The 27,260-nt window shown below is 39.2% G+C and overlaps 2 protein-coding genes across 9 annotated transcripts in view; both read left to right on the forward strand.

Annotated features, from left to right (window-relative positions):
- The first annotated feature begins 4,216 nt into the window (after positions 1 to 4,216).
- Positions 4,217 to 6,336, forward strand: LOC110017446 (CAP-Gly domain-containing linker protein 1-like). Its single transcript, XM_020713318.2, has one exon. The coding sequence runs from the start codon at positions 4,243 to 4,245 to the stop codon at positions 6,334 to 6,336; it is 2,094 nt and encodes a 697-aa protein (XP_020568977.2). The 5' UTR covers positions 4,217 to 4,242.
- An 18,295-nt stretch (positions 6,337 to 24,631) lies between these two features.
- ppfia2 (PTPRF interacting protein alpha 2) overlaps positions 24,632 to 27,260 on the forward strand; it is a 153,972-nt gene continuing 151,343 nt past the window's right edge. For 5 of the 8 annotated variants that reach the window (XM_023952398.1, XM_023952400.1, XM_023952403.1 and 2 more), the window contains exon 1: positions 24,632 to 24,914. The gene's annotated coding sequence lies outside the window, so the exon portion shown is untranslated. The remainder of the gene's footprint in view (positions 24,915 to 27,260) is intronic. The other 3 variants (XM_023952401.1, XM_023952405.1, XM_023952402.1) reach the window with 1 other exon arrangement.

Below are 27,260 nucleotides of genomic sequence, written 5' to 3' on the forward strand. Positions count from 1 at the left end.
GACTTTGAAGGCTGAGCCTTGAGCCCAAGCTCTCTGTTGAATTTCAAATTGGACGTTTGAAAATCGTGAAACGCTCCTGGTTTAAACCGCTCCTAAACATTATTTGTCCATAAATGCTAAATTGAAATGTATTTTTTTAAATAACTATTAAGGGGGACTTTGATTTCTATGAGATAAAGGACCTGCACACCAGCTAGTTTGTAAGATTAAACAGAAGACAGATGGATTTTTACCATAAAGGAAGGTTACAAATGTTGTCCAAAAAAGGGAATCTTGATTTAAGGAGCAATACTTCTTTATTTATTTCTGGTCCTGTCAGTCCGGACAGGTCATTCAGATCTAGAAAATGTAAATCAACCCTAAACCATTATTCTACCACTACCATTTTTTGGTGGGTTTTATGATTTATTTTATTTTTTTTTGTGGGTCACGGGGTTGCTGGAGCCTATTTCAGGAGCCATTAGATGAAAGCGAGGTCCACCCTGCACTCATCGCCAGTCAAACGCAGATGATTTATTTTTTAAATGTAGTTCAAGATCTAAGGGAACTACAACCTCCATAAAACGGATTTACCTTTACAAAAATAATTTTACATTTATTTTTACAATTGATGTAAAAATTAACAAATAGTTGCTTTACTGGTTTTTTGAACGTTTCTGTTTATAATTCATGTTTTACTTGTATATTAATTTTTCCGTATGTCTTAGGTTTTTTTATATGGTCGGTAGCATTTGGACTCTAAGTCTGTAATAAGTTCTTGTTGGGTTTTGAACTAGGGTTTCAAAGTGTGTAAAAGGCTTTAGACGTGACTGTGTGAGCCTTTAGACATCATTTCATTTTTCTGCCCCTCAAATTGAATCAGATTTTTTTTTTTTTGCTTCAAATATGAAAATGTGGACTATGTCAGATGAAGACTAGCAGCCAGGATTAAGTGTAGTTTGTCTTCTCTAAAGGACTTCCACTCCCCCTGTTGATTCTCTGGTTTCTCTGACAGAAACAGGAACTGTGGTCTGATCTACTGTAGCAAGCGCAGACATACTCCTGAGGATCCCGGGCGGGCCAACGGCTGAGACTTCAGGCAGGGAAGTGACTGATGGAGGCTCAGACAGTAATCTAAACTCAGCATCTGCCTGCTTCTTGACAGAGAAAGTAATTGCAGCTCAAGAGACGACTGGAAAGACTTCTTCAGATGGTCCCTGGATCAAAACTGCACCTCCTACAAACACTTTAATGCACCGTCTATGAATAATTACTCAGGATAAAAGAACTATCAGCTTCATATATACATGGTTACCTTACATTACATTTTATATCCATAAATTGGTTTTGAGGCCCTTTTTTCTGCTTTATCGTGTTTTCACAGTAAATTTGTATTTCAAAATGCAAATTTGCTCTTGGTTATTAATTTATTATTAAAAGCCTTGTAAGTAAGTAGGAAAAACGCTGAAATGAAGGAGTAAAAGTCTGAATTGGAGTTCTGCTCTGGATTCAGCAGAGGTAAATTAAAGGCCTCAGCAATGTTCCAAAAAAATATGGATGTTTGGGAAGAATTTTGTTGATTCCACCCACCAGAAATGTATCCATAAACAGAATAATTGTTTTTATAAATATCTACTACAGCATAAAATCCAGCGAATGTCTAATTTTGGTCTAAAGATGCATGGAATGTCAATGAAGAGCCTTCCGAGTGGCCTTTCAATTACGATTATGCCACTTTTGCCAAAATCAGGAAAAACTATCGTTTTCTAAGACATAGTTTCTGCAGAGCGGCAGTAGTTAATTAGAAATTCACCTCTAAGTTGTGGATGGGAAGGTTGGCGTGGAGCAACCCTGTCCCCGTTTTACCTCCCTGTTGCTGAGAGCTTGCTGTTGACACACTTTCCTACTAGCTTACAGCCACGGACAACCCCAACCTAACATTACTGGTGCAACAACAATGGCAAGCAATATTGGTGCTGTCCAGCTGTACAGTTTGGAGCCAGATGTTCCTCACTTATCTACGTTACAATGCAAGAACCTGCTCGTTTTGGTGGATTGGGAGGGGCTGGTGCTCAGGTCTGAGGTTTTCCAAGGAATAAAATACCGCTTTGGGGTTGTTAATATTGAGGAATGAAAATTTTATTACATTTAATTGCTCAAAAAATTAATTTTGCATGATATAGCGCCTATTATTATTATTATTATTATTATTATAAAGAAACCAGCCCCTAGAGTTTATCTGAGAAACGACAACATTTGGAGTTTAAACGTTAGTTACGAATTGGATAACGCAATTTAGGAACTTAAAGAGATTAAATGTAACCCTAAATTGAATGCTAATATCAGAATATGGAGCTGTAACAATAAGGATTCACCTCACAATGGCCTCTTTGGGAAGCAATAAACCAACATAGAAAGGTAAAGACAGAGAAAATAAAATATCTGAAATAGTTGTCTTCTTTTTAGCACAATAAATCACCTGACAGGAACAACTGCCAAACAGAAAATCCCGTCTTTCTTACTTAACCAAGTTGGTTTGCTACTGATGTCAATGGTAGTTCTTGTGAAGCTGGCCTAGAAATCAACCCTGCAACTCTGCTAGATTTCCAGCCATCTCCAGAAATTCCTCTTTGATGCTCTATACAGGTCATATTTCCTTTTTCTTTTTTCTAGTCTGAGACATCAAAGACTCAACTGACACCCTGAAGGAGAGCTACAGACCTCAAGGGAAGAATATGGATTGTTTTCGCACACAGAGCAAATCCCAGTTTTATCACCCAAAGACACGTCGGCTTTCTGAGTCATGACTTTGACGAGGAAACTACTCATCACGAGCTGAAGCCGCCTCCATCGGAATTCATCATTTGACAGCAGAAGTCGACTAATGTCTCAATAGAGCCACACAATCCACAAAAGTGTGTGGAAATCAACCATTGGGTGAAAAAATGCATTTTAGATGGGAGAAAAAGAAGATTTAAATCCTGCAAAAATACCTTTAATTTCTTTATAAATCCATATTTTTTCTCCATAGACTGGAACCACCAGTCTTACAGCACCATTCATAATGTGGGAGTCTGTATCACATGAATTTTTTTTTTTAATCCAACACCTTATTTGTCTCAACTTTCAGCCAGTTTCATACAATAATCAATGTATAACTAATATAAATAAAGTTTAGCTTTAAACACAAAACAGGTTTATACAAATATACCCCTTGTGTGTCGGAAGATTCATGATCCATTAGTGCAGGGGTGTCAAACTCATTTTGGTTCGGGGGCCACATTCAACCCGTCTTATCTGAAGTGGGTCGGACCAGTAACGTTATAGCAAAATAAGGCAGCTTTGTTTTTTACTCAGTTGAAAAAAATGCCTCAACCAACATGGTAGCCTAACCACTAATTACATATTCATTCATTCACATAGGCCAATGGATCTCAAATAAAATGCATTTCACTTTTAAAAAAAAGGTTTGCTCAATTTTATGCAGACTGAATATTTTACATCTGACACTGAAGCAATCCAGATAGTAAACTCAAGAGGGGCTACGGAAAAAATGAAACACCCTGCCTAAAATGTAAATGTACAAATCAATGAAAAATTGAACTAAATTCAACTTGAAACATTTGTGAACATAACAAGAATTTGGAGTTAACCTCCCTTTCTCCCCTGAATAGCAATATCATCAATATCAGGATTCAAATCCACTTTAGGTTGATTGATTGTGTATTTTGCAACGGTGTGTTTTTGTGTGTCTGCGTGTGCTTCTTTACCCTAAAAATTGATTTTTAGTAAAAACAATAACTAACAACCCCCCCCCCTCCCAAAAAAAAAAATTTCAGAGCTGATTGCATCACACAACCAATGACGTAATTGATACATCAGATTAAGACTTGTGATGTCATATGATGTCATAGGACTTCAAATGAAAACATTTGATGTCAGATGATGTCATATGATGTAACATAATCTGTCATGATTTAGTGTTAAAAGTTTATTTATAGGACCAAAAAACGTTAGATTCTGATCAATTGCTGCACGCAGGTTTCGTATATCGTAAAGAACAGAGTACCAAGTTTAAGAAGTACCTTTGTTTACAAAGAACATTTGCTGTTAAACTGTGATTAGAAAACATCAATAAATCGTATCATGGAATCGTCAAGACGCCGTTCTGTCCGAAAATCCCTTAAGAATTTTCAACTCACCAATTTGGAATCTGTTGTGGAGAACAAGTCCACTTTTGAATTTGGGTTTCAGTCTACTTTCATGGACTGGGATGACATTGACGAAGACAATGATTACTCTCCTCCCCCTTCTGACGATGAAGAGGAATATCCTGAGACTCCAGAAACTCCTCACTATGATTATTCTCCCCTTTATAAAAATGAGGAGGAAGAATTTCCAGAAACTCCTGAACCAAAAAGACAGCAGGATTGGGAAACCCCTAAGCCCAAAACCTGCCCGCAAAACCAAACTTTAGGGTTAAAACCCTTAAGTTTTGCTCCACTCGTCTCCTTTCGCCCACCGGCATTCTTTCCTGTGAAGCCAATGACTGTCCCTGAATCAACTCAGCCTGAGGGAATCAAACCTTTGGGAAAGGCAAAAGAAAGTGGAACTGCTTTGGATGAGCCGACTTCAACCTCTGAGTCGACATCAGTGGAGAACACAGAAGCCCTTCAAGTAGAGATCACTGCTCTGAAAAGTGAAGTGGAGCGTCTGAAAGAGCTTCTCCAGCAGAAAGATCGGAAGCTGGCGGATGCTGAAAAGCTAAAAGCTGATCACTTTGAAGAGCAGATGAGCCACAAGAAAGAACTTTTAGCAAAAGCTGAAACCTCTTTGAGCCACCTGACAGAAGCAGAAAATCAGCTGGCTAAAGAAAGAGAAGAAAACTCCTCCCTTAAGCAAGAAATGGCTAAACTAAGAAAAGCTCATGAGGAGGATAAGGCCGCAACTGAAAAGAACTTTTTAGAATCGCTCTCCAATAATGAAAAGAGCATGGAACAGTTGAAAGAAACGATCACAGAAAAAGAGACCATCATGAGCAAATTTGAAAAGGTCTCCAGGACAAGGATCGTAAAACTACTAGGTCAAATTGACGACCTAAAAATGGAGCAACGGAGGAAAGATTACATGCTGCGGGAAGCTGCTGGGAAAGCTGAACACCTAGAAGAACAGATGAGCCAGGAAAGACAGCAATGGCAGGAAGAAAAGTCCTCTGTCTTACAAGAAATGGCTCAGCTAAAGACAGCTCTGAAGGACAAGGAGACTGAGGTGACCAAATCTAAAAGAGTCTCCAAGAAAAAGACTGTCCAACTACTCCGTCAGATGCACGACATAAAAGTGCAGCATGAGCAGGAACATTTGGAGCTCACCAGCAAATTGGAAATGCAGAAAGAGTGTCTTCTTAATTACCATGAGCTGACATTAACAGAAGCATACAATCAGCTGGCTAAAGAAAGAGAAGAATGGCAGAGTGAAACCATCTCCCTCAAGCAAGAAATGGCTGAATTAAGAAAAGCTCATGAGGAGGAAAAGGCAGCAATAAAAAATTCGAATGCGGCCTCAAGTGGTGAGATCTTCAAGCTACAATGTCAGATTGAGGACCTGAAACAGAAGCACGAGAAGGAATCTGAGGGCCTTATCGACAATTTTGAAAAGGAGAGAAAGGATATTAAAGAACACTATAAAAGGAAGTTAAATTCACAAATGGATCAGATGGAAGGCGAAATAAAAAGATGTCAGGAGGAAAAAGACTCCCTGCTGGAAGAAATTGGTGAATTACAAAGAAATTGTGAGAAGCATAAGGCAGCATGTTACCAAACTGAAAATAAGGAGATGGAAACATTAAAAAGAACCGTCAGAGAAAAAGATGCGATCATAAGTCAGTCTGAAGTCATTTGGAACAAAAAGCTGGAGCAAAGAGACCAACGGCTTGAGACGATAACACAGGCCGCTCTCAAGAATAAAATGGACCTCAGCAGGGAAATACACCTGTTGCAAGAAAGGATTGAACAAGAGAGGATCAAAACAAATGAAGCCAAACTCAGCTTTGACCTGGAGGTAAAGGAGTCCACCAAATTAAGAGCTGCTTTGGTCCAGAAAGAACTGGAAGGCCAGCAGCAGCTGGAACAAGAAAGACAACAGCTGGAAGAAGAAAAGACCACCCTTTCACAACAAATCACTCACCTGAAGAAAGTTGTCAAGAAGAAAAAGACCATCATCAGAAAAACTCAAGAGGATTTCCAGGTCCAAATTCATCAACTACAGCAGCAGATGGATGAGCTGAAAGACAAGACGACAAAAAAAAGTGTTGGTCGGAGGTTCCTGAACCTGTTTAGAAAGTCTAGAAAAAAAGACTAAGTGGACCCCCCCCCCCCCAACAACAACCCTGGGGCGGCTGGGCTGCAGCGATAGGGCGGTCGACCCCTGATCGTAAGATCGCTGGAACATTTCCTGCACGCCCTTGTGTCAAAGTGTCCTTGGGCAAGACACTGAACTCATCCTTGCCTCTGGGTGAAGGTTGGCACCAGAATGTGTGTGTGACTGGGTGAATGGGTCTGGGACTGTAAAGCGCTTTGGGCCTTCGAAAAAAGGTAGAAAAGCGCTTTATAAGTATATCAGTATACACCATTGACCTTACACACACCAAACCCTCACACACACTAAGCCCCCCCACAGGCCTCACACACACTAAGCCCCCACCACCCACACACATTTAGGCTTTAACCCTTTAACACCTTAGATGGAGTTATGACCGTCCAAGAACGGCCGTAGGAAAAACTCCATTGTTAAAGAGTTAAACATTGAAATTTTATTGTGTGGGTAAAAACTACTGTGGCTTTTCTTTTTTTTCTATTCTAAATGTGTATCTTCTAGTCTATTTTTTATTTTATTGTTTTAAAGGTAACTTTCCACGACATCATTTTTATGTCTTAGCTAGGTTTTCTTTAATTACTTCGGTTTTGTTTTACTTTTTATTTCAGTTTTTATTTTGTTTGATTATTAAAAAAAATATATATTTTAGTGACAGCACAGTTATATTTTTCTCATAGGTTAGGCAATTTTGTTGTCCCACCCGCCCCTCTTTAGTCTATACAGGGTTTTCTCCAGGTGCTCTGGTTTCTCCCTCTGTCCAAAAAAAACAAACCCAATCTCTAATCTCCTAATACTTAAAATAAAGAAATACATAAAATGAAATAAAATAAATAGCCTATAAAAGCTTTTTTTAACCACAGGGTTTTCTCCAGGTGCTCTGGTTTCTCCCTCTGTCCAAAAAAAATCCCCCAATCTCTAATCTCCTAAAACTTAGAATAAAGAAATACATAAAATGAAATAAAATAAATAGCCTATAAAAGCATTTTTTAACTACAGGGTTTTCTCCAGGTGCTCTGGTTTCTCCCTCTGTCCAAAAAAATCCCCCAAACTCTAGTCCCCTAATACTTAGAATAGAAAAATACATAAAATGAAATAAAAATAGCAAAAGTATTATGTATCTTAAAAGTATGATTAAAAAGCAAAAAAATAAAATAAAAAATTCCCCCCCTTTGAATTGCCACCTTATCGCGGTGGAGGGGTTTGCGTGTCCAAAAAAAATCCCCATTTGATAGCCCCTACCAGGGTCTATTGATGCCAGGGGATGGGCCAGACTAAGAGCAATTCACACAAAGAAAGAACAATGAACTGAGACATTATCAAGGTTGAAGTTTACTCTGTCTAAAGAGATACCAAAGCCTCACCCTAAAACAGGGTTAGGCAATTCTGGTCCTAAAGAGCCAGTGTCCTGCAGGTTTTAGAAATGTTCCAGTTTCAACACACCTGATTTTAACAATCATCATCATGCAAACGGTAAACCTTTTTTTTAAGGTGAGTCTCATAATGCCGCTGAATTTTATAGTCCATGAGCACTGCGACCTGTTTATGACATACCAAGCATGGAGGTTTTGGATGCAGCACAGTGGACAAATAAACCCTTTCCATTTTTCCTGAAAAACTTAGCACTCAAGTCCAACCATTTTTTTTTGTGATAACATTTTGGTCATTAGGGTGTCACTACGGATCTGTCTTATAGCAACATTACAGCGGCAAGGCTCGCGGGGAAGTAAGTTACATCTTACCCAGACGCAGAGCTGTTAGGCTTCGCTTTTGGCACCTGCAGAGATATGCTGTTTCACCTGTTTTGCTTTTCCTTTGCTCCCCCTAGTGGCAGAATTCTGCATTTCGGTTATTTCTTTAAAAAATCATAGCTCGCCAAACGAACAGACTAGAAACGCGCTTTAAAAAGAAAATTCTTAGAATTTTTTCTCTAACGGGCCGTATGTTTGACACCACTGAATTAGTGTAACAGTAAAATCTGTTCAACAAGAGGCTTTTGGATTTTAACTGGTGGCTCGGCTGCTGGACAGAACAAGACAAAAAAAAAAAAAAAGATGGATCCTTAGCTCACAGGACACGGACCGATATCTAAATTATCAACTGGCTGCCCGAAAACGAGATGGCGCCCAGGCTTCGTTAGCCATAACCGGAACCAGAAACTCAATTTCTTTCCCCATTTTGTTCCAAAAATGCTCTTGTATTGAAAAAAGCCTAATTTAACAGACAACCCTAACAGTTTTTTTCCCTCCTCTTTTTAAGCTATAAACCTTTAACACCAGAAATGTCTCTGTCAAAACCTACCATGCTCTTTGACATAAGGTTAACTCCTTCCGCCATCAAAACCGGCTTTGTGCCGGTAAGCAACACTTTGAAAGCCATTTTAAAGTGTTGCTTACCGGCAAATTGCCACTTTTCTCCACAACAGAATCTGCTGATTCACATTGATCGCGTTAAGGGTTGAAAAGTTACGGTAGTCAAAGGAATGTAAACACTGGAGCTAAAGCTCAGGTTTAAAAGGGTTAACAGTTTTTCAAATCTAAACACTTAATTTCCTTTCTGAAAGCATTACAACGATTACTGTCATTTGCCCCCATTTGATGCTCATCTTGCACACTGAACCGTTTATTCCTATCAAAAAGTTTTATTAAGGGTGCTACAACTCTGGAATTTGCTCAAGATGTCTGGGCGCAATCTTGTCTTCAGCCAGGTCCCCTTCTAAATTATGGCTATTTTGACATATATAGGTTTGCATTATCCAATAGACATGGATTTAAAGGGGCCTATTGCACATCATATTAGATCTGTGGCAAACGACTTTTCCACAGCTAATTGTGTTGCAGTCCTGTCATGCCTTGTGTGTAATAAAAACAGGCTGCTATTTTTTTAAAGGAGGGTGAGGGTTAGTTAAAATAGGGTAAGTAAACTGTAATTTAGGCGGTGCATCAATGGTGGTTTGAGAGTTTTGTTTCCATCAGTTTTACTCACATACTGCCAAATCCCCTTTTCATGGTTCTCTGAAAGAGTTTCTGCTTCTGGCTGGTCCAGAAGCCCAGCCTGGACCTGCGGGTTTTTAACTTTTGCTTGCTCTGTTTCCCTTCTAATTTTAGAAGCACTGATCGAAACTTTGCAGCATCTTCCTCCCTTAGAGGAAGCTCTGAAGCTCATTGAAGTCTCCACTCTGGCACTGGTGATCCTTTGCTGGTTTTCAGTCTCGTAGGACCTTCTATGTTTCCTACCCTGGCAGCCAACTGCTGAATTATTAATGTCTGCTGCCTGTTTGGCTCCTCAGCAGGGTTTAAGCCCTTTACCCTTGAAATGGAGAGCACACAACCTTGACGTACACAAAATATAAGTAACAATAACGTTGGCACATTGAAAGTATTGTTCTAAAAAGCTGTTTGCTGTCTTTTTTTTCTCAGCAGCGATCTTTAAGCTTTTATTTGATGTTTTCCTAGATAAGATTTTAGAGACAAATCCGACGTGACCTCACTGGCTGAGCATCTGCTAGATGACTCTCACTCTCCCCTTCTGCCTTTTTTATACCCTGGTCCGAGCTGCTCATGACACATTCATGTGAAAAACACTTTTTTTTCATAATGGCGTCCTGTCTGGTGGTTTTATCTCCATAGCAACCACATTACGTTTTAGTAGCCTGAGGGTGACACACAGGTCTATGTAATTTTAAGAAGAATCAGCAAAATCACAATTTTGAGTTTCCTTGGCAACTGAGGTTTTTTGTTAACCACGCCCACATTCTGAATATGTTCATATGCCATGTTATATCACTTCATTCAGCTTAAACAAGGGATTCATGTATTAAAGTTTTACAACATTCTGATAAAAATGTCCAAAGGAATACATGAAAAAATGATAAACTTTGAAATCCAATTTTTTCCCCACGAATACTTAAGGATTTAAAATTTGTAGCTAGTGCTAAGGGTGATGATTTTTTTTTTTCTGATTCAAGATGACAGCCTCTTCCTATGGTCAAAGGTCAACAAAAATTCAGTTGTGATTGTAAACCTAAGATGGCTGCTAGTGAAGGAAATTTCATGACAATCCCTCGAAAAAAAAAATCTTTTCCCATATTGAGGGAAAATTAATTTTCAAGGATTTTGGTGAGTTTTTGAGTCCTTGGCCTTTTGCTCAAAGACACAGGAAGAAAGAAGAATTGCAAAACCAATGCAGTCCAGGACTGCTCTGGGTCAGAATAATCCCAAACTGCGCTTTTACACAAGTTGCAGCTCATACTTTGAGAAATCACAGTTGGAGAAGACAAAACCCTTCATTAAGCTCCATCATTTGGTTTTAGAAGCAGCTGAAAGACGTTGGCTGAAGCCCTTTTCTAAGGATCTTCTTTAATGAAGGATTCCATTTTAAGGATGTCACTCTGCCTGCAGAACAAACTCCTAAATCTGAAGGTCAACTCAAACTGAACCGTGTTTTCTTTACCCTACAGGATTGATCCATTCCAGTTGAATGGATTTGATTTTGAAGGAAACATAAAGGGATAAATACTGACCTTCCATTTACAGTATATACAAACTTTTCTGGACCAGGAATATTTTTCTAGTAAAACTAAATAAAGCAGAGAAAATAAGGAAAAGGTATCACAATGGAAAAATTGCAGACTAATCCCCTAAATGTTCGATTTAAACAATTTAAAAAATTTCAGCCCAAAAATCCTTTATTTCGTGGCTCGACTAAATTCTGAATTAAATTTTCAACAGGATTCTTCCAATTCTGTTTCCCATCTTCTTTATATCAGGTTTTAGCCAACATAAAAAAAACCTGTGTTGTTTTCTAAATTATATATTTTCTGCAGAGCAACAGGAATTTATTAGTAATTTATCTCTAATTTGTAGGTGGGACCGTTCGCATTGAGCATCCCAGCTCCGCCTTCCCTTTTCTGTTGCTGAGAGCTCTCTGTTTACACTCTTTCCTGCTGGCTTACAGCCCCTCACGCCCCCAACCTATCAGTAGCGGTGCAACAAAAATTCCGGAGCAATATCAGAGCTATCCAGACGGGGGGAAATGAAGACGTACATGGATGTACAAGTTAATGCATCAGAATGGAGCAGAGCGGGGAAACATCATTGGTTTGTCTGCTCTTGATTCACAACGATTTGAATAAAGAAATACTCAGAAATGTAATTTTAAGCTTAACTTTCTTTATCCATGACCTCCATCATCTGAACAATGTCACAAGAACATGTTAAAAACATGATTTTTATCAGAGTGGATTTTGAAAAAGTCGACTCAAAAATAGGAGTTTCTTCAAATTGAATGAAGCTCAAATGGTTGGCATTACTATTGAGGTCTCTTCTACCCATAACCGAATTGAAACCAAATCAAAATCAGTTGAACCGGATGACAACTATTCCTCCTGTTGCATCTGGTCTTCATTTTAGCCAAGCAGGGTCCCAGTTGCCAGGCAACCATTCACTATTGTGTAGGGTCTTGCTGACAGACAGCTGCTAATGAAGCCAGGGCAGTAGGTGGATGCACCTGCAGAGAATAGAGGTGCACCCTCTTTTCAAAAATCACAAGGACTCATCATGTGTGTGTTCATCTTTGACAACCCCCCCCCCCCCCAAAAAAAAAAAAAAACATTCTGAATTTTTCATCAAAACCCAGATTCCTTCAGCTTTTAAGAACTGATCCCACGTGAACGTGGTCATGCCTCCAACCCCGTCTTCCTCTACGCCTGCTGACTCATGTTTACACAGAAAACCCGCTGAGGGTCTATAGAAGCCCGGCCTGGAAATGGAAGCATAAAGACACAGACGTATGCAAACACGACCACCACACCGGCGGATAAAGTCACGCTAAGGTCACGCACAGATCCACTCTAAGCATCCCACCCACTCTGTCTGGAAGCAAAGACATTTTCCCTTTAAAAAAAACAAAAAAAAACTGTAATTTGTGCATCTTACTGTGTGATAGCTGGGCTGTTTTTGAACCCACAAGACATGTTTAAGCTCCTAGGTCTGAAGGGTATTTTTATTCTATTTATCATTGTCTTTTTTAGAATTCAAATCTGTTTTACTTTTGTTTTTTTTACATGCTGTCCTTGTACGATGAAATGTTTAGATTTTACTCCATGTCTGGGGTGGACTCTCTTTCTTCCTAGTCAGAAAAAAGGACGTCTTTCTTCACTGGCCATAATCTCCTTGAGAGGGAGAGAGTCATTAAACTAAAGGAAAAACAGGGTCATAGAGCTTTTTGTGGAGAAGGATCGGCGAATGGACTTCCTCTACAAGTAAAATAAGTCCAAACATGGTTTTCAATTATTGTTTTAAAAATAACATGGGAGTAAGTGGAAAATCTATTAGTGTTTGAAAACTAAATTTTAGGCCTAAAATCATTATTTTTATGATCATTTTCACAGAATACATTTGATAACATTAATTAAAGCACCAGAATCTGAAGTTGGAAAAATACAATAAATAGTTACTGAGTGTGAAGAAACTGGATTTTCTAGAAAGGACTGTATTAAATTTTAGTTCGTAACCCCGTCAGTTCCTTACACACAGAAATAATGAATAACGACTCAGAGACAAAACTTAGCTTTTGTGGAGGTTTTACTTCGCACAAACACGAAGGGGACAGACATGAACATGGTACATTCAAAGTCCGAACCAACGAGCTCAGGGATGGGCTTTGGTATAAAAACCCTGCATTTGCATATTCAGAAGATCGTCTGATGGACCTCGTGTGAAAATCACGCCCACAGGTTACTGCTGGAGAGGACCTCCAAGGCTAAAGTGAAGATAACTCTGAGGCCTGCTCAGCAGAAAACATGCACAGAAAAGAGGGAGTATGGGAAGAAACTGTTAGAACAATAGTTTGGCTGTGCTTTCTTCAAATGTAATATAATTTTGAGATGACAATACATGCTCAGTGAATTAAGTTTAAACCATTAGTGTAATAAAAGTTAAAGGCAGTTTCTAACTATTCTTCACACTGAGGGTCAAATGTGTGCTGAACACATCTGTATACTTTACTTTGTTACAGTAGACATTAATAATTTATACACAAGAAGAGTGTTCTGTCCATGTCTATAAAAGAAATATGTTCTTGTGTGTATCTTAAATGCTGTTACCTGCTGTTGGATGAATGGTGAAATATTCAGTTCTTGCAATTGTAAATCTGACTGCAGGAGAGTCGGTGCCTCACCGGCCATCAACCTCACTGCACACCGCTGGACGGGTTATTCCTCTGTGTGTTGGTTGAACGATTCGTCAGCGACTTAAAACTACAGAACTGAATCGTTCAGATGATCCTTCCGTTCTGTAGAAAGGTTTATGTCTAAATTAGAACATCTGCAGGAATGTCATCCTTCTCACAACAAATGCTTCCTTTATAGTCCAACCCCAATCATCTTTTGAACTGTTGTCAAGCTTTTTTTAACACCATTTTTTCCTCTGCTCCTGATTCCCAACAATTTAATTAAAGAAATACTCAGAAATGAGCTCAATTGAGCTACATTTTCTTTATATTTGTTCTCCTTCATCATAACATGTTAAAAACACCAAAAACAGGATTTTCATCGGATTGGATCTTTAAAAACTTGTTTTCTTATCTTCCTATCTCAATGTTCTGTCATTTTCCGCATAAATATGATCACTTTTTCTACTAAAATTTAAATGTGAACAAAGCTGACGGATCTTCCTTTTCTTTAGTTTCCACCTCTGAAAACTTCTGAGCTGTGGGCTCGCTGTGTCTTTCCTCCTTTATTTAGACAGGCTTGTATTCCTCCTTCTTTTGTCCCATTTCTCTTTGATCACCTCCTAACCTGGAACTGAACTGGATTTTTGTGAGGTTGTATCATTTGATCACCTCTTTTTTTCTCCGCGTATGAACAGACAGACTTCAGGCGGATCCACAGATGGATTTTTGGATTCTTTTGTTCTCTCTGGGTCAGCTTTGTGGAGTTTTCCCGGCTCTCATGAACGACTCGAAGCAGATAAATTTAGGTCAGAGAATCGGGCAAACGGAGCCACGTCTTTCCTTTTTGTTGTTGTTCTTGTCTTTAAAGTCTGAACTGTTTCAGCAGCAGCTCATATTCTTTTCGAAAACATTTCGGAACGGAACAGAACAAAATGTTTTGTCTCAAAAGCAGAAAAAGTCTAAAACTGTTGTTTCAGTCAGAGAACTCATGCAGTAAAGAAGATTTATTCCATATTTCTTTTAGTTTGGCATATGGCTCTGTTCAGATATATAAAACAAAGATCCTCATAGAAAACTTTGTGTATTAAACTACCCCTAACGGAGCTCACAGGTGGAAGCCAGGGAGGAGGGTGGGTTGATGAACGCAAAGCTCGCGGAAATGGAAGAAGAGGGATTGGACCGCACACCTGGAACTTGAGTAGGACACTAGACAGGTGAGTTAATTAGACTGAACCGCCGCGGGGAGGAGTAACCAGGTAAAAGCACTGCTCGAGTTGCCTGCCTGAAATACTCCCAAGGTCGTTCATTTTTGTTCTGTTGAGTTGTGAATAACTTTTTAATTGGTTTATTTCAAGCTATCAATACAAAATGAATTAAAGAAGACAATAACTATATATTTATGCACACTGTAACAGAATATTTATTAATTGAATGGAAAATTGTAAAAAATCAAAATGCAAAAGTACATACAGAAATACACCTAAAGACTAAAGGCCCGTACAAACCGGGATGAATATTCGCCAGCGTTATTCGCCAGCGTTTTTCGCCACGTTTTTTGTGTTCACACCCAGGCGATTTTCGCTGACGATGAGCCGAGTCAACATGCAATTTCATTCCCTGACATTAGATGGCGCTTAATATAAAACAGAAATACTCCTGTACACAAGGTGGCGCTGCGCAACTTTACGCTTCTTAAAGTCGCTTTTCACTCAGAAGAAGAGAGCAAGTATTTACACGCTTGTCAGAATCAAACAAAGAAAACATGAATATTTCAAGCACCAGTTGCTCCAACTGGTGCTTGGTTCGGGGATATTTTAGAAGGTCCGTCATTATTTCGTTGTGGCAGTGTAGACGCTACTTGGCGTCTATCTTCTTCGCTGGTATGTGTGCTCAGAAAGGCAGTTTGATGTTTGAGCGCCCCCAAGTAGTGTTTTACTGTAACTTCAGAAGCTCCAGACACGTGTGCAAAAGCGCTGTTCTCATTGGTCGAATAGTTTTCGACGCGGCGCGTCGAACCCAAAAAAAAAACCCGAGGCGTTTTTTAAAAAGTGACGCTTTGACGCGTGGCGTTTTTTCACGTCGGTGTGCACACTCACATTGGTGCCCTTTGTTTAGTCACGAGGCGTTAAGTCAGCTCTGTGACTTGGTATTATTTTCAAAACAAAAGAACAAAATGTTATTGGTATTATTAGCATAAATGTTAAAAAGTTAAACAGTTAAGCACATTAATAGATTGATTTATTTGTTTATTTATTTTTTTTTTGCAATTTCTTCCATAAAAACACAGATAGTGAGGTAATATACATTTATAATTTAACATGCGGAGAAATGTAATTACCGAAGCGTATATCATTGCATAAATGACTTATTTTGTATCTTTTAAAAGGTCATTTTTTTAATTTGTATTTTTTCATAGTCTTTAACGCCTTTGTTTTAACATCTTGTTGTTTCATTGTCACATGGATAAATGTGTTTTCTTGACTTTTGTCATAAGTGTGCCTCAAAATGAGTGATTTAAAGCATAAAAATGGTCAGATTTGTTTCATTTCATTCAACGTTTTACCTAAACTGTATCAAAAACATCTGATTTAAACAATTTTGTCTTTTTTTTAAGATAACCTGCTAAAATTTGGGAAACAATTACTTTTTAAGGCTTAACCCTTGTGCTATCCTATGACCCAACCCTTACATTGATGTGTTATTCCTACCATGACAACGGTGGATAAAGGTAAAGAGGATTTCATGTAATCCATGGACACCAGTGAAGATCACAAATCATTGTAGAAAAAAGGTTCAGCACACTGTCTTGTGGGGTCCAGTTGACCCCACTCCCAATGTTAAAGTGCCTAGGATAGCACAAGGGTTACATTTTATATTTAGCAGCCTGCAATGGACCGATGACCCAGTCAGGGTGTCCCCCGCCTTTGCCCAACAGCGACATAAATTACTTTTAGGATTGAAAGTGTCTTTGATGAAAGGAAAGCATCTGTTTTTCTAAAATCAGTTTATACATACAAATTGTGTGTGTGTGTTTATTAACAATAACTGTTGCTAAAGCTTCTAGACTCAAAGATGAAATTTTGATTCTGATTGACAGTTAGAGGCAGATAGAGAGAAAAATAAAGACCAAAGGTGAATTTACATATACACAGTTTTTTTGCTATTTTACTTTGATTTACAAATGTTTGGCTCATTTTGGACTAAACTATACACTTTATGCTCCCATCTGTGTCCCTTTTTATTGAAACAGCTAAACGTTCTCATCAGACACATTCTCCGTACTGTTCATGCCACAGATGGCTGTCGTAAAAAGTAACAGGCCACTCAGAAGGCCTGTGAAACTGAACGTGGCCTTAACTTTGCTGTCTTCCTTTAAAAACACAACAACAAAAAACAACTTATGCTCAAAGGATGAATCATACTGGGAGCAAAATGCCGGCTGCGTAATAATCTTTTTTTTTTTTTTACAGCAAAGAGCGCATGTCATTTCGAGTTAATGCTTGAATGATTGCTACCTCCAAGCTGGTGTGAGTGGGAGGAAGAATGTGACATATTTATAAGTGGAAACCTGCCTTTGACTTACCTGTTAATATATTTCTAGATATGAGGGGGCCGCTTTACCAAACAAGATCTGACTCTGATCTGTTATTTTTGTTCCACTGGTTGGGACTTTGACTCCAGACTGTAACATTTTCATTCATTTGTCCTCCTGGTGTTTAGATGTGAATTTTAATTCAGATTGGCTTTATTTCTTAATAAACACAGTTTTTTTTTAAGTCTAAATACATGTTTAAGTGTGGATTTTTTACAACTAGTTTGGCCTTTGTTTGTTTTCCATTTTCACATTTCATGCTTTTCTAGATTTATGTCAATTATCTGAAATAAGTTTCCGCACTTTACAATCCTGCTCTACTCACACTTTGTTTTTGTTAATTACATCAGATGTTGCCGACCCATCCAGGGTGCGCTCCGCCTTTTACTAACAGTGTCTGGGATAGGCTCCAGCAACGCTTGGATCCCAAAAAGGATTGAGAAGTTTTGGAAAATGAATGAATGGTTTTAGGTTCTAAAAAAATTTAATTAATTAACTTCGATTTCTGTTCACTTGAGTGTAGCTACCAGTATTGAAATCCTCTCTTTACAGAATTAATGAAAAACTGTATAAACTGTAGTTTATAAAGGCGTTTTCCTTTGTTGTTTCCTTTGATGTTTTTGCCTTTTCTGGGCTCAAACCCTCAAACTGCTTGTTAGAGAGCCAATGCAGTTCCTAGTCCACAGCCTGAGACTTCCAATTTTATATTAAGTATGGAAAATAATCAGCCAAACCCTCAACTACAGTAAAAATTCCAAAAAAAAACACACATTTATTTTTACAAAAATGTTGTTTTAGTCCAAACAGCTTTTTCATCTTTACTGACAGTTTGTCTCCCGGTTTTCATTCCATTTTAAATTTCATATTTTACACCAAAAAAGAACTCTAATGTCAATGAAATGATAAATGCCATGGGATCCCTGTCAAAATAAAAGCATTGAACGTTGTAAAAGATGTGATAGTAACTTGGCGATGATTCCAAAAAGCGTTGTGGTAAAGCCAGTCCAGATCATCGTAATTCCATCAGCGTGCTTTTTTTTAAACATATTTGTGTTGCATTATGGATAAACATGCTTAAAGGCCCTTCAGGAGTTTTGTGCTTTGTTCAGATGTAGTTTTTGGAACTTAAACAGTGCTGCCACAAACACTGTTTCCGTCTTTTGCTGCCATATAATGATGAACTTTAACATGTTAAGGCATGAAGAATCAGTCTGGTGGTTTTGGAATTAATCCACTGCAATGCAGAGAAAATTGGAAAGACAACTTTTTTCCCCCTGAAACATCTTTGGGTGTGAAAACACTTGTTTTCATGGAGATGCTGCAGCAATAACTGATGTTTCCTGAAAGCTTTTTGTCTCCCCAGAAAGACAACTTACCTCCAACTAGAAGTATTTACATGGCAAGCAAAAGAAATCACTGAAGATTCCTGCCGTCTGCGATCCTCTGTTCGATTTCTGTAACCCATCGCACAGCCCGGTCCAAACTCATCGCTCTTATCTGTATATCAAGCAGCTGGAGGCTTGCAACCCCCTTATTTATGCCTCCACACAGCCAGATACACCAGCTCAAGAATGTCACAGAGATAGCAGGCCTCTGGCAGCTCTTTTTCTCCAAAGAGTGCAATGGATATGTGCTTATGAGGGCTTTTATTTTTGCGGGAGGGACAATTTGGAAGACATGTTTGTATCTGCCTGGAGAGTAACAAAGGGGGGATGTAAGCAGAGGTGATGGACTGTCAAACTGTGACTGCAGCAGAAAAGGAGAAACAAACAAACAAAGAAAACTTGCAAACAGATGCAAAACTGTCAGGCTTGAAATGTGCTTTGATCTCTTGTCAAACAGCTGGGAAGAAGCAGGAAAATCTGTGAAACTGAGCCTCACACGTCTCCCTGAGGGTGATGAGAGCATTTTGTCAGCTGCCATGTTTCATAGGTGCCTGTTAAAGTTACTCATACACAGGAACCAAAGCGCAGCATCTCTCTGATATTTTCTGTAACTCCTTCTCAAGTTGCTCAGCAGCTTTGCTTTTGACATTAAAGAAACGTTGATGAGAGGCTAAAGAAACGTTCACGTGACAAATCCAGGAGGAAGTCTATTTATAGCTCCATCTTGATTTTTTTTTTTATCAATTTAATCAAAAGTGCTTTTTGCACTGTCTCCTGTGGAAGGACAGACAGGTTGCAGCAGAGTCTGGGCTCCTCTACTAGACAAAAGACAGTCAAAAACGCAGGACTCGTTTGCTCCAAGACATCCACATATGAGCAGGTTTTTTTTTTTATATTCATCACCTGGCTGCCCATTCTTATGCAGAGGCTTCCACCGACTCCTCAGGGGAAATTAATGTGGAAGGACTGTGCGGTATGAGACTGAAGTGGCATCGCAGACACGTGGCCGGTCAACCCAGTGGGTGAGATACAATATAGGCTGTCATCTGCATTAAAAATAGACACTTGTTTCATATTGTGATGAGTTCATTTGCCCTGAGGAGTGATCAGTCTCCTGCATGATAACCTTTTCATTTAAACCTAGCATTCCTCTGGTTGATTTGAGCATCAAACACTGGTTCTGTCTCAACACAGATCAAAATTGCTTGTGTACCAAATAAAAAGGTGATTCTAAAACCTTATTTTGCTTCAAATCTATTAGATATTTGCATACAGTTGGCATGCAGAAAGAAGGATGTTTTAATCTTTGCAAACATGCTTCAGTGTCTGGCATTTATTGACAGAGCATTCTGATTTCAGCACCATGGACAGTCACCGAAAGGTCTGGATGATCAGCTGAAGGTCAAAATCCAACAATAATGAGTGTGTTGCGAAGTTATGGGGAAGTAAATATTTGAGGTTCTCACTGACTTGGACCCTGACTCTAAAGGAATGATTTATAAGAGATGAATAAGGGCTCGATTGTCGTGGACCTTTATTTTTGTCCCAAAAAGAAAATAAAAGGAGTGCATAAAAGTTAAAATCTTGACTAATTAGGTGTCTTTAAATAGGATATATGAAACAAGTGTAAAAGGAACTGAAGTGATGTGATAGAGCTCAAAATGGGATTGAAAAGGCACAACTGATGTAAAGTAACTGCACAAGGCCTTGTTATCCTTGAAGCAATAATACACAAGATACCACGAACATTTTTTTAGTTTTTGATTATAAAATTACACAAAATTCATATCTTGAGTGAGCTGAATCCTTTGTTACCTTGGCAACGTCTGTCAGACAGTTTAATGCCGGTTCTGGAACGCACTTTTACCATGCGGTGTTCACACTGGACTGTCGCTTATTGATATTAGTGCATGTACTAAATGTCGAAGCGGTACAAATTTAGCATTTTCTTTCAAAGCTCTATTCCACATGTGTCAAACTCAAGGCCCAAATCTGGCCCGCCATGTCATTTTATGTGGCCCTCATCAACATAAAAGTTTTTAGTTTCTTAAAATAAAAATTTTATTTAGTTGAATACATATTATTTATGTGTAGCTGCTGTAAGTGTTCATTGTTTGCAGCTCGTATGTGTGTGTGCAGACAAATTGTTGTTATCAAACCCTCAGTTGGATGCAAGGCTGTGTGCAGCCTTTTTTGTAAAATGTAACACGTGTAATACATGATCTTTGCAGCTCAGTTTTATGTTATTTTTCTTTACTCACTTGGACAGTTTGATCCTTCATTAATGGAGTTATGTGGCGTTCAAAGTTAAAAAGGATTTATTCTAAAATAACAAGCAAACATATGTTTTCTATGCTGTACTGTAATTGTCACTTTAAAAAGTTAAATGTTATATATTTAAGTTTAAGTAGTAATTACGTTTATTTTTCATTACATTTAGTTACATGTTTAAGTTATATCTGGCCCTTTGAGGACAACCACCATGCTGATGTGGCCCTCTGTGAAAATGAGTTGGAGACCCCTGCTCTATTCTGATATACGAAGGACTTGGTGTGGTATAATTTTGGCTGGGCACAAACTGCAATTCTTAATTTCTCCTCCATGTTAAATTTTCAAAGAGTTGATACTTTCGTGAATGAGAAGGAGCGCCATCCATATGTCACCAAATCTGAGTCACTGATTGGTCAAAGCTCAACTGGTTTGCCTTTCACTGCACCTTTTGTATGTAGAGCCTGAAAACAGACTTAAAAATCGTCATAGCGACGCGTAAATGCAAGAGTTTTGAACATGGAAGCCTGAAACGCGCATACACATGCGTTTACACAGACTTTTCCGTGCAAGTGGTCGCTCGAGCGCGCGTTTCCGAGACCCGGTGTGAACCTAGCATCACACTGATGCGCGGCCATTCTGGGATGCCTGCACCGGGGAGCCCATCATTCACAGTGACCATCAGCAGACACCTCTTCCTAGGTGAGGTTAGTGACTTGTATAGTGTAACCGGTGGCTCAAATCTTGTTATAAGTAAAATGATCAATTCTTCCAGGTGTCTATTGTCTTTCTGGTGCTACACAGTGTTTTGACCAGAACCATTTTTTGAATTTTGTTTATTTCAAGCAAATAAAACAAGCAAAAAAAACAGAAACAAATACAGTACATAAGCATGGGTAGTAATCACAGTCTCAAAGGAAGGTGTGCTTGTTGAAGCCTTCAGCCACTAGGGAGCGCAGTGTGAAAAACATCTTGATGCAGCAGTAGGTCCGCACCCCCACCACAGCCTTCACTCTTTGTGTGTGGCATGGTTCTGCACAGCCAAACTATTTCAAACTTACACCATTTGTATTCCTGATCCACATGCAGGATCATCAAAATAGATGAGTGAGGACAGATTGTCTTAGGAGGCTCACGCATCTTATAAAATACCTAACATCTTTTCTATTATATGACATTTTTCTAGATCAGATCAGCATCACGTGGTTTTCAGAGAAGCATTGGGATGCCGTCTTGGATGCAGTAACCATGACAACCGGAGCATCGTTTGGGTGCATTCTCCTCTAGTTTTCTATCTTTTTTAATCTTTTGATTTTCTATCTTTTTGCTTAGACCCTTCAGGAGCTGTGCGTTCATCCCATTGAGATAATTTTGACCAATCAAAATAATTTAGGGAATATTTAGCCACAAGAAGGAACTAGTTTGTGTTCAAAACTAAGGAGAAGCTATTAGCAAAATTTAGCAGACTTTAATTTGGACATTAAAATGTAAAAAAATAAATAAAAGTTTATATATATATATATATATATACACTGTACATATATACTGCATATGTAGTTATACATATATATGTACATATATTTATATGTATATATATATATATATATATATATATATATATATATATATATATATATATATATATACATATATATGTATATATATATATATATATATATATATATATACATATAAATATATGTATATATATATATATATATATATATATATATATATATATATATATATATATATATATATATATATATATATATATATATATATATATATATACATATATGTATACATATATGTATTTATATTCATAAATCAGTGAAGGATGCTGATTTGGTTTTTCGCTCATAAGATATAGCACAACCTGGCGGTCCCAACATCTGTGTGCAGAGTGAATGGATGTGTAAATGTAACATTTCGGCACTACTTCCCAAGAAAATCTATTTTGTGGATCAAAAAGAAAATCTTTGCAGTGACATTCAGACACAACTTGAGATTCTTCAATATTTGATGAGCTGAAAATGATGCTGCTCTCTCTGTGGTACCACTCTGACAAAATGAACTGTAGCACCGGGTCAGCGGATGAACCGGTCATCCAAAGTCACAAGACTTTATGTGATTTTAGAAATAAAAAAGAATTTCCAGCTGTGAAAAAAAAAGGGGGGGTCTCAAGGTGTGTTCTTTTATTCATTATGAAACAACTCCATCAGAAGTGTCTTTGTGGGTTGAATACTTTTAGCTGTAAAAAGACCAACAGATCTCATGGGAGAAGATGAGTAAAGGCTCATCAGTTGGTGACATTTCAGTGTTTTATAGCCTGCAGGCCTTAACTGATGGAGTGAGTCAGAGTCGTGAATCTGTTAGTCAGCAACAATCACCTGTTTAAACCACAGAGCAGCCTGACAGATACATACAGCATCAATTAACCAGAAATGGGTTTCATTATTGTTATGTACATTTTCCTTTAGCCTAATCATTTGTTTCTCTATAATTATAATGTGTGTGAGTTGTTGTTGTTGAGTGGTGTATGACACAATAAAAGCAGCTACGGAGCCAACATAAATCCACTCACCTGCCCTTAGACCCCTGCGAAGGGGGGTCTTAGGATGCTAGTTTAGTTTAGTCTGTTTAGCTAAAGTTTCAGTATTATCCTATTGAATTTTATGCATTTATGATCCTTTTTGATTGTATGTTTACCTTACAATTACAGGTATGAAGCCCACTGTTGTTGTGAATTTGGGCTATATAAATAAAATTGAATTGAATGTGAAGATTACAACAAAAAAAGCCTTGGTTTTACAAAGCAGACACAAAGAGATGTGATTGCTGGAAATCAAATCTTTAACAGCTGTCTTTGTTAAACGCCTTATATTATGCAGAAAAACTGACTTTTCTACAGGGCAAAAATATGACACGTTGGGTTTTTATCCTAATTTAGTTTCACAAACATACAGGAACAGATTTGTTTGAAATGAAAACATATTTTTGGCTTATTTGAAGGCAAACAAACAGGAACTATGATAGTTACATGTGGTTGGAATACAAATTCCAATCATCTTTTGATATATTTTCAGTGGTATTTTAATTTTGTTGTTTTGTGGCAAAAAAGAAAAAATTCTGTGTTGTTGTTGGGACTGTATGCGTGGAGCATCCCCGCCATCCTTCCCCTCAGAACACTTTGTTTACATGCTCTCCCACTAGCTTACAGCCCCTCACACCCCAAGCTAACATTATCGGCTGCAGTATTGGAGGTATCCAGCCCTACGTTGTCGATTAAAGGAGCAAAGCAGGAAGGTTGTAGCCCCGCCCAAAGTATTTTCTACATCACAACACAAGTTCTATTTCAAACAGCAATTAGAAATGCACTTTTAGACTGAATTTTCTTCATATATGCCCTCCATCACCAGAAAAGGGCCACAAAAGCATGTTAAAAACAACAACAACAAAAAAACAGTAAAAAAAAACTCATGAAAGTGGAACTTTAATTTGAAATGGTCTGTAACATTTAAACACCTGAGGTTTGAAAACACTGGCTGGTCCCTGTAAGAGTCTGATTGATAATTTGGTAGAGACCATGTAGGTGTTTGAAGGGGGGAGGAAGGTGAGTTGAGCTTCAGGTGCATGCGGTTCTGGGGAAAAATGGAAAGAGTCTAAGAATGTATTGACAAAATGATGTTGTTGATTAAATATTTTATAAAATAAATTGTTGTGACAGCTATTATAATAATATTTGTTGTTGTTATTATTTTTTCTGTTATTTGCAGTAGTGTGAAGAATAGCAAAGCTGCAACTTTAAGACACCACCCCCTCCTTTAGCTTCCCCAATGGTCTTTCCCAGCGCCGCTTATCACAGCACAATTTGTAACATGCCATAATTTCCTCACCGGCGTGCGCGCGCGTCTCCCACCCCGGAGATCAAATGTCATTGGCGGCCGCGGCCGGTCCGGCGGTTCGTTGCACTCCCGTGTTCCCGGAAGATGCCATCATCATCATCATCATCATCAGTGGCGGCGGCGGGAGCGGCGGCGCGGGTCTGCCGCGCCTCCACGAGCGCATGAGCGGCGGCAGGACTGTGCGCGCGCGACGCTTCAGCCGTCGGTGCTGTCATTGAAGAGGTAGTAACGGCGGAAACCGTGAGTATGCACGCTGTTTTGGGGGGGGGGGGGGTAGGTTTGAGGGGGTGTTTGACCTACATTGCCCCTTCTCCTGCGAGCTCAAGGTGATTTTTTTTTCCCCTGCATGCCCCCCCCCCAATCTGGACCACCAGAGATGCTGATGGAGGAAGGAGGCTGTTGATAGATAACCTGTGTGTTTGCGCGCTTGACATTGTGAGGCACTGCAGGAGGAGAATTCGGGGGTGGGGGGCCGGCTTTCACTTGGTGGAGTTGGGGGGGGGGGGGGGGGGGGCAGACTGAGGCTGGCATGATGTAATGCACTTGAGATAATGAGACAATAGGCAAGGATTCTCCCCAATTATCATTTCAGTGCGGGGGGGGGGGGGGGCAGCCAATCCCCCCCCTCCCCGCTGTCATGCAGCAGCTAATAACGCCATAAAGAGGAGCTGTCACATGAGACACAGCTGCCCCTCCCATAAACATCATTATTACCCACTGTTTCAGAGGGGCACGCATGGAGACTCCATCCATCCATCCATCCATCCATCCATCCATCCAACCATCCATCCATCCATCCATCCATCCATCCATCCATCCATCCATCCATCCATCCATCCATCCATCCATCCATCCATCCATCCATCCATCCTCCCTCTCAGAAGGTTAGAGGCTCCAAACCTCTGATCTCCTTCTTCATCTGGCTACTTAAGGTTTGCTGCCACAATTAAAGAAACCTACTGCTCTTGCAATTTAAAGACTCAAAGAAGGACTTTTTTACCGCCAACTGCATGGAGCAGAGGAAGAACTACCTGTGGCTCCGGCTTTTATGTTGATTTGATGTCTCTTTCATCCCGCAACAGAGAGATGCAGTCGCAGGCCACGCTGACCGTTGGTTCGGACCGGGAGAAACCACTGTGCTCTTATTCAATCTCTATCGACTGATGGTTTGCCTGACTTAGCTGCAGGGTGTTGTTGCCGTTAAAGGCTACATGCAGGCGTTTCAATCGCGATTACAGATGCAGGGGGTAAAAAAAAAAAGGCTTGTGGAGATGCTTCAGAATGTAACTTTACACACATCCTCTCTCAAATCCTTCATAAGAGAATGTCAATGAGTGCAGAATGTGATCATTGATGGAGGGAGGAGTTATCCTGGCGGACATTGTTATTTATTTATTTTGTAAAGAACAGGAAGCAGGAGGGGTAAAGAGTCTGGCAGGAAGCTGATTTTACAGATGGATCAGCCCGGATTGAGAGTGTGGAAGTGAAAATGATTACTTCCTGAAAGAACAAACAGCAGAAAAATCAATCTGGGTCACTTTCATGCTTCATTGTATCCTCAGTGTTGGGACTGGTCATATATAACACATTGGATGTTTCTCCTGAATGATTTTTAGTCAAAGTTAAAGTGGATTGGTGCTGGTGGTCTTGTATGTGACTATGTTTTTTCAGATAAAGCACATGTATCTGTAGCGGACCACAAACCTCAAAAGGTAGATTGACTTGGCTTTACACAATTGTGTAACGTATGTAATGTTACACAATTGCATTATCTTCTTTTGGGGCAGAATTTCCAAAAATAAGACCTTAAGAAGCACAAAAATGGTTTGTTCAGTTAAAATTTTACCATAAAGGAGCGGGGATAAAGATGCTTCTCCTCGTCGATGCGTAGCCCGAATCTGAATGGCTTCCCTACCTCTACTGCTTCTTCCTATCCCTGAAAGTGTCTTTAAATTCGGACGTTACTGCTGCTTGATGACCTTAACAACAGTCGCAAATCATCTACGTTAGCGCATAGCTGCCAGCGTTCAGAAAACGCCTGACATCGCTTCTTAACTTTAAAAAGAAATGCAAAAACAAAAGCTCAAAATTAACATTTAAATGTAAACTTCTGCACACAGCCATGTGAAGAAATGCATTTGTTGTCCGCGCCACAGCGTAACACGAATCACCCTACCGGCGAAGAGATAGCCAGCCCAAAGTCACTACGGCTCCTTCTTAAAAAAACAAGTTCGGACACCACTGTATCTTCAAGTGCCCCTACAATTGGGGAAATAGGGATGAGCCAGAGGGGCTTTGCAACAAGTTCCCCAACATTTTGATGTGCAGGGGGCGCCCTCACCCTATGATGCTGCTTTGTCACTCTTAAATGTTTTTGGAAAAAATTGTCATGTATGGCAGCGGATGGAATCCAAACGGTACCCATCCCTACTAACTGGTCTCTTTTTGCAAGTCCAAGCCCAGCCAAAAGTCTTTCTTTTAAGTTCCAGGAAAGAAGCAAAATGTTGTTGACAAATCTACGTCTCAAGTCTTTAGCTGTAATCTCAAGTCAAGTCTCAAGTTTCTAAAACTTAAAGGGCATATTTG

The sequence above is a fragment of the Oryzias latipes genome, chromosome 23 (genome assembly GCF_002234675.1).
Source record: "Oryzias latipes chromosome 23, ASM223467v1".
NCBI classification, from domain to species: domain Eukaryota; kingdom Metazoa; phylum Chordata; class Actinopteri; order Beloniformes; family Adrianichthyidae; genus Oryzias; species Oryzias latipes.

Excerpts from the sequence above, each read along its gene's own strand:
- LOC110017446 (XM_020713318.2), top strand. The coding sequence starts at position 4,243 with ATGGACTGGGATGACATTGACGAAGACAATGATTACTCTCCTCCCCCT.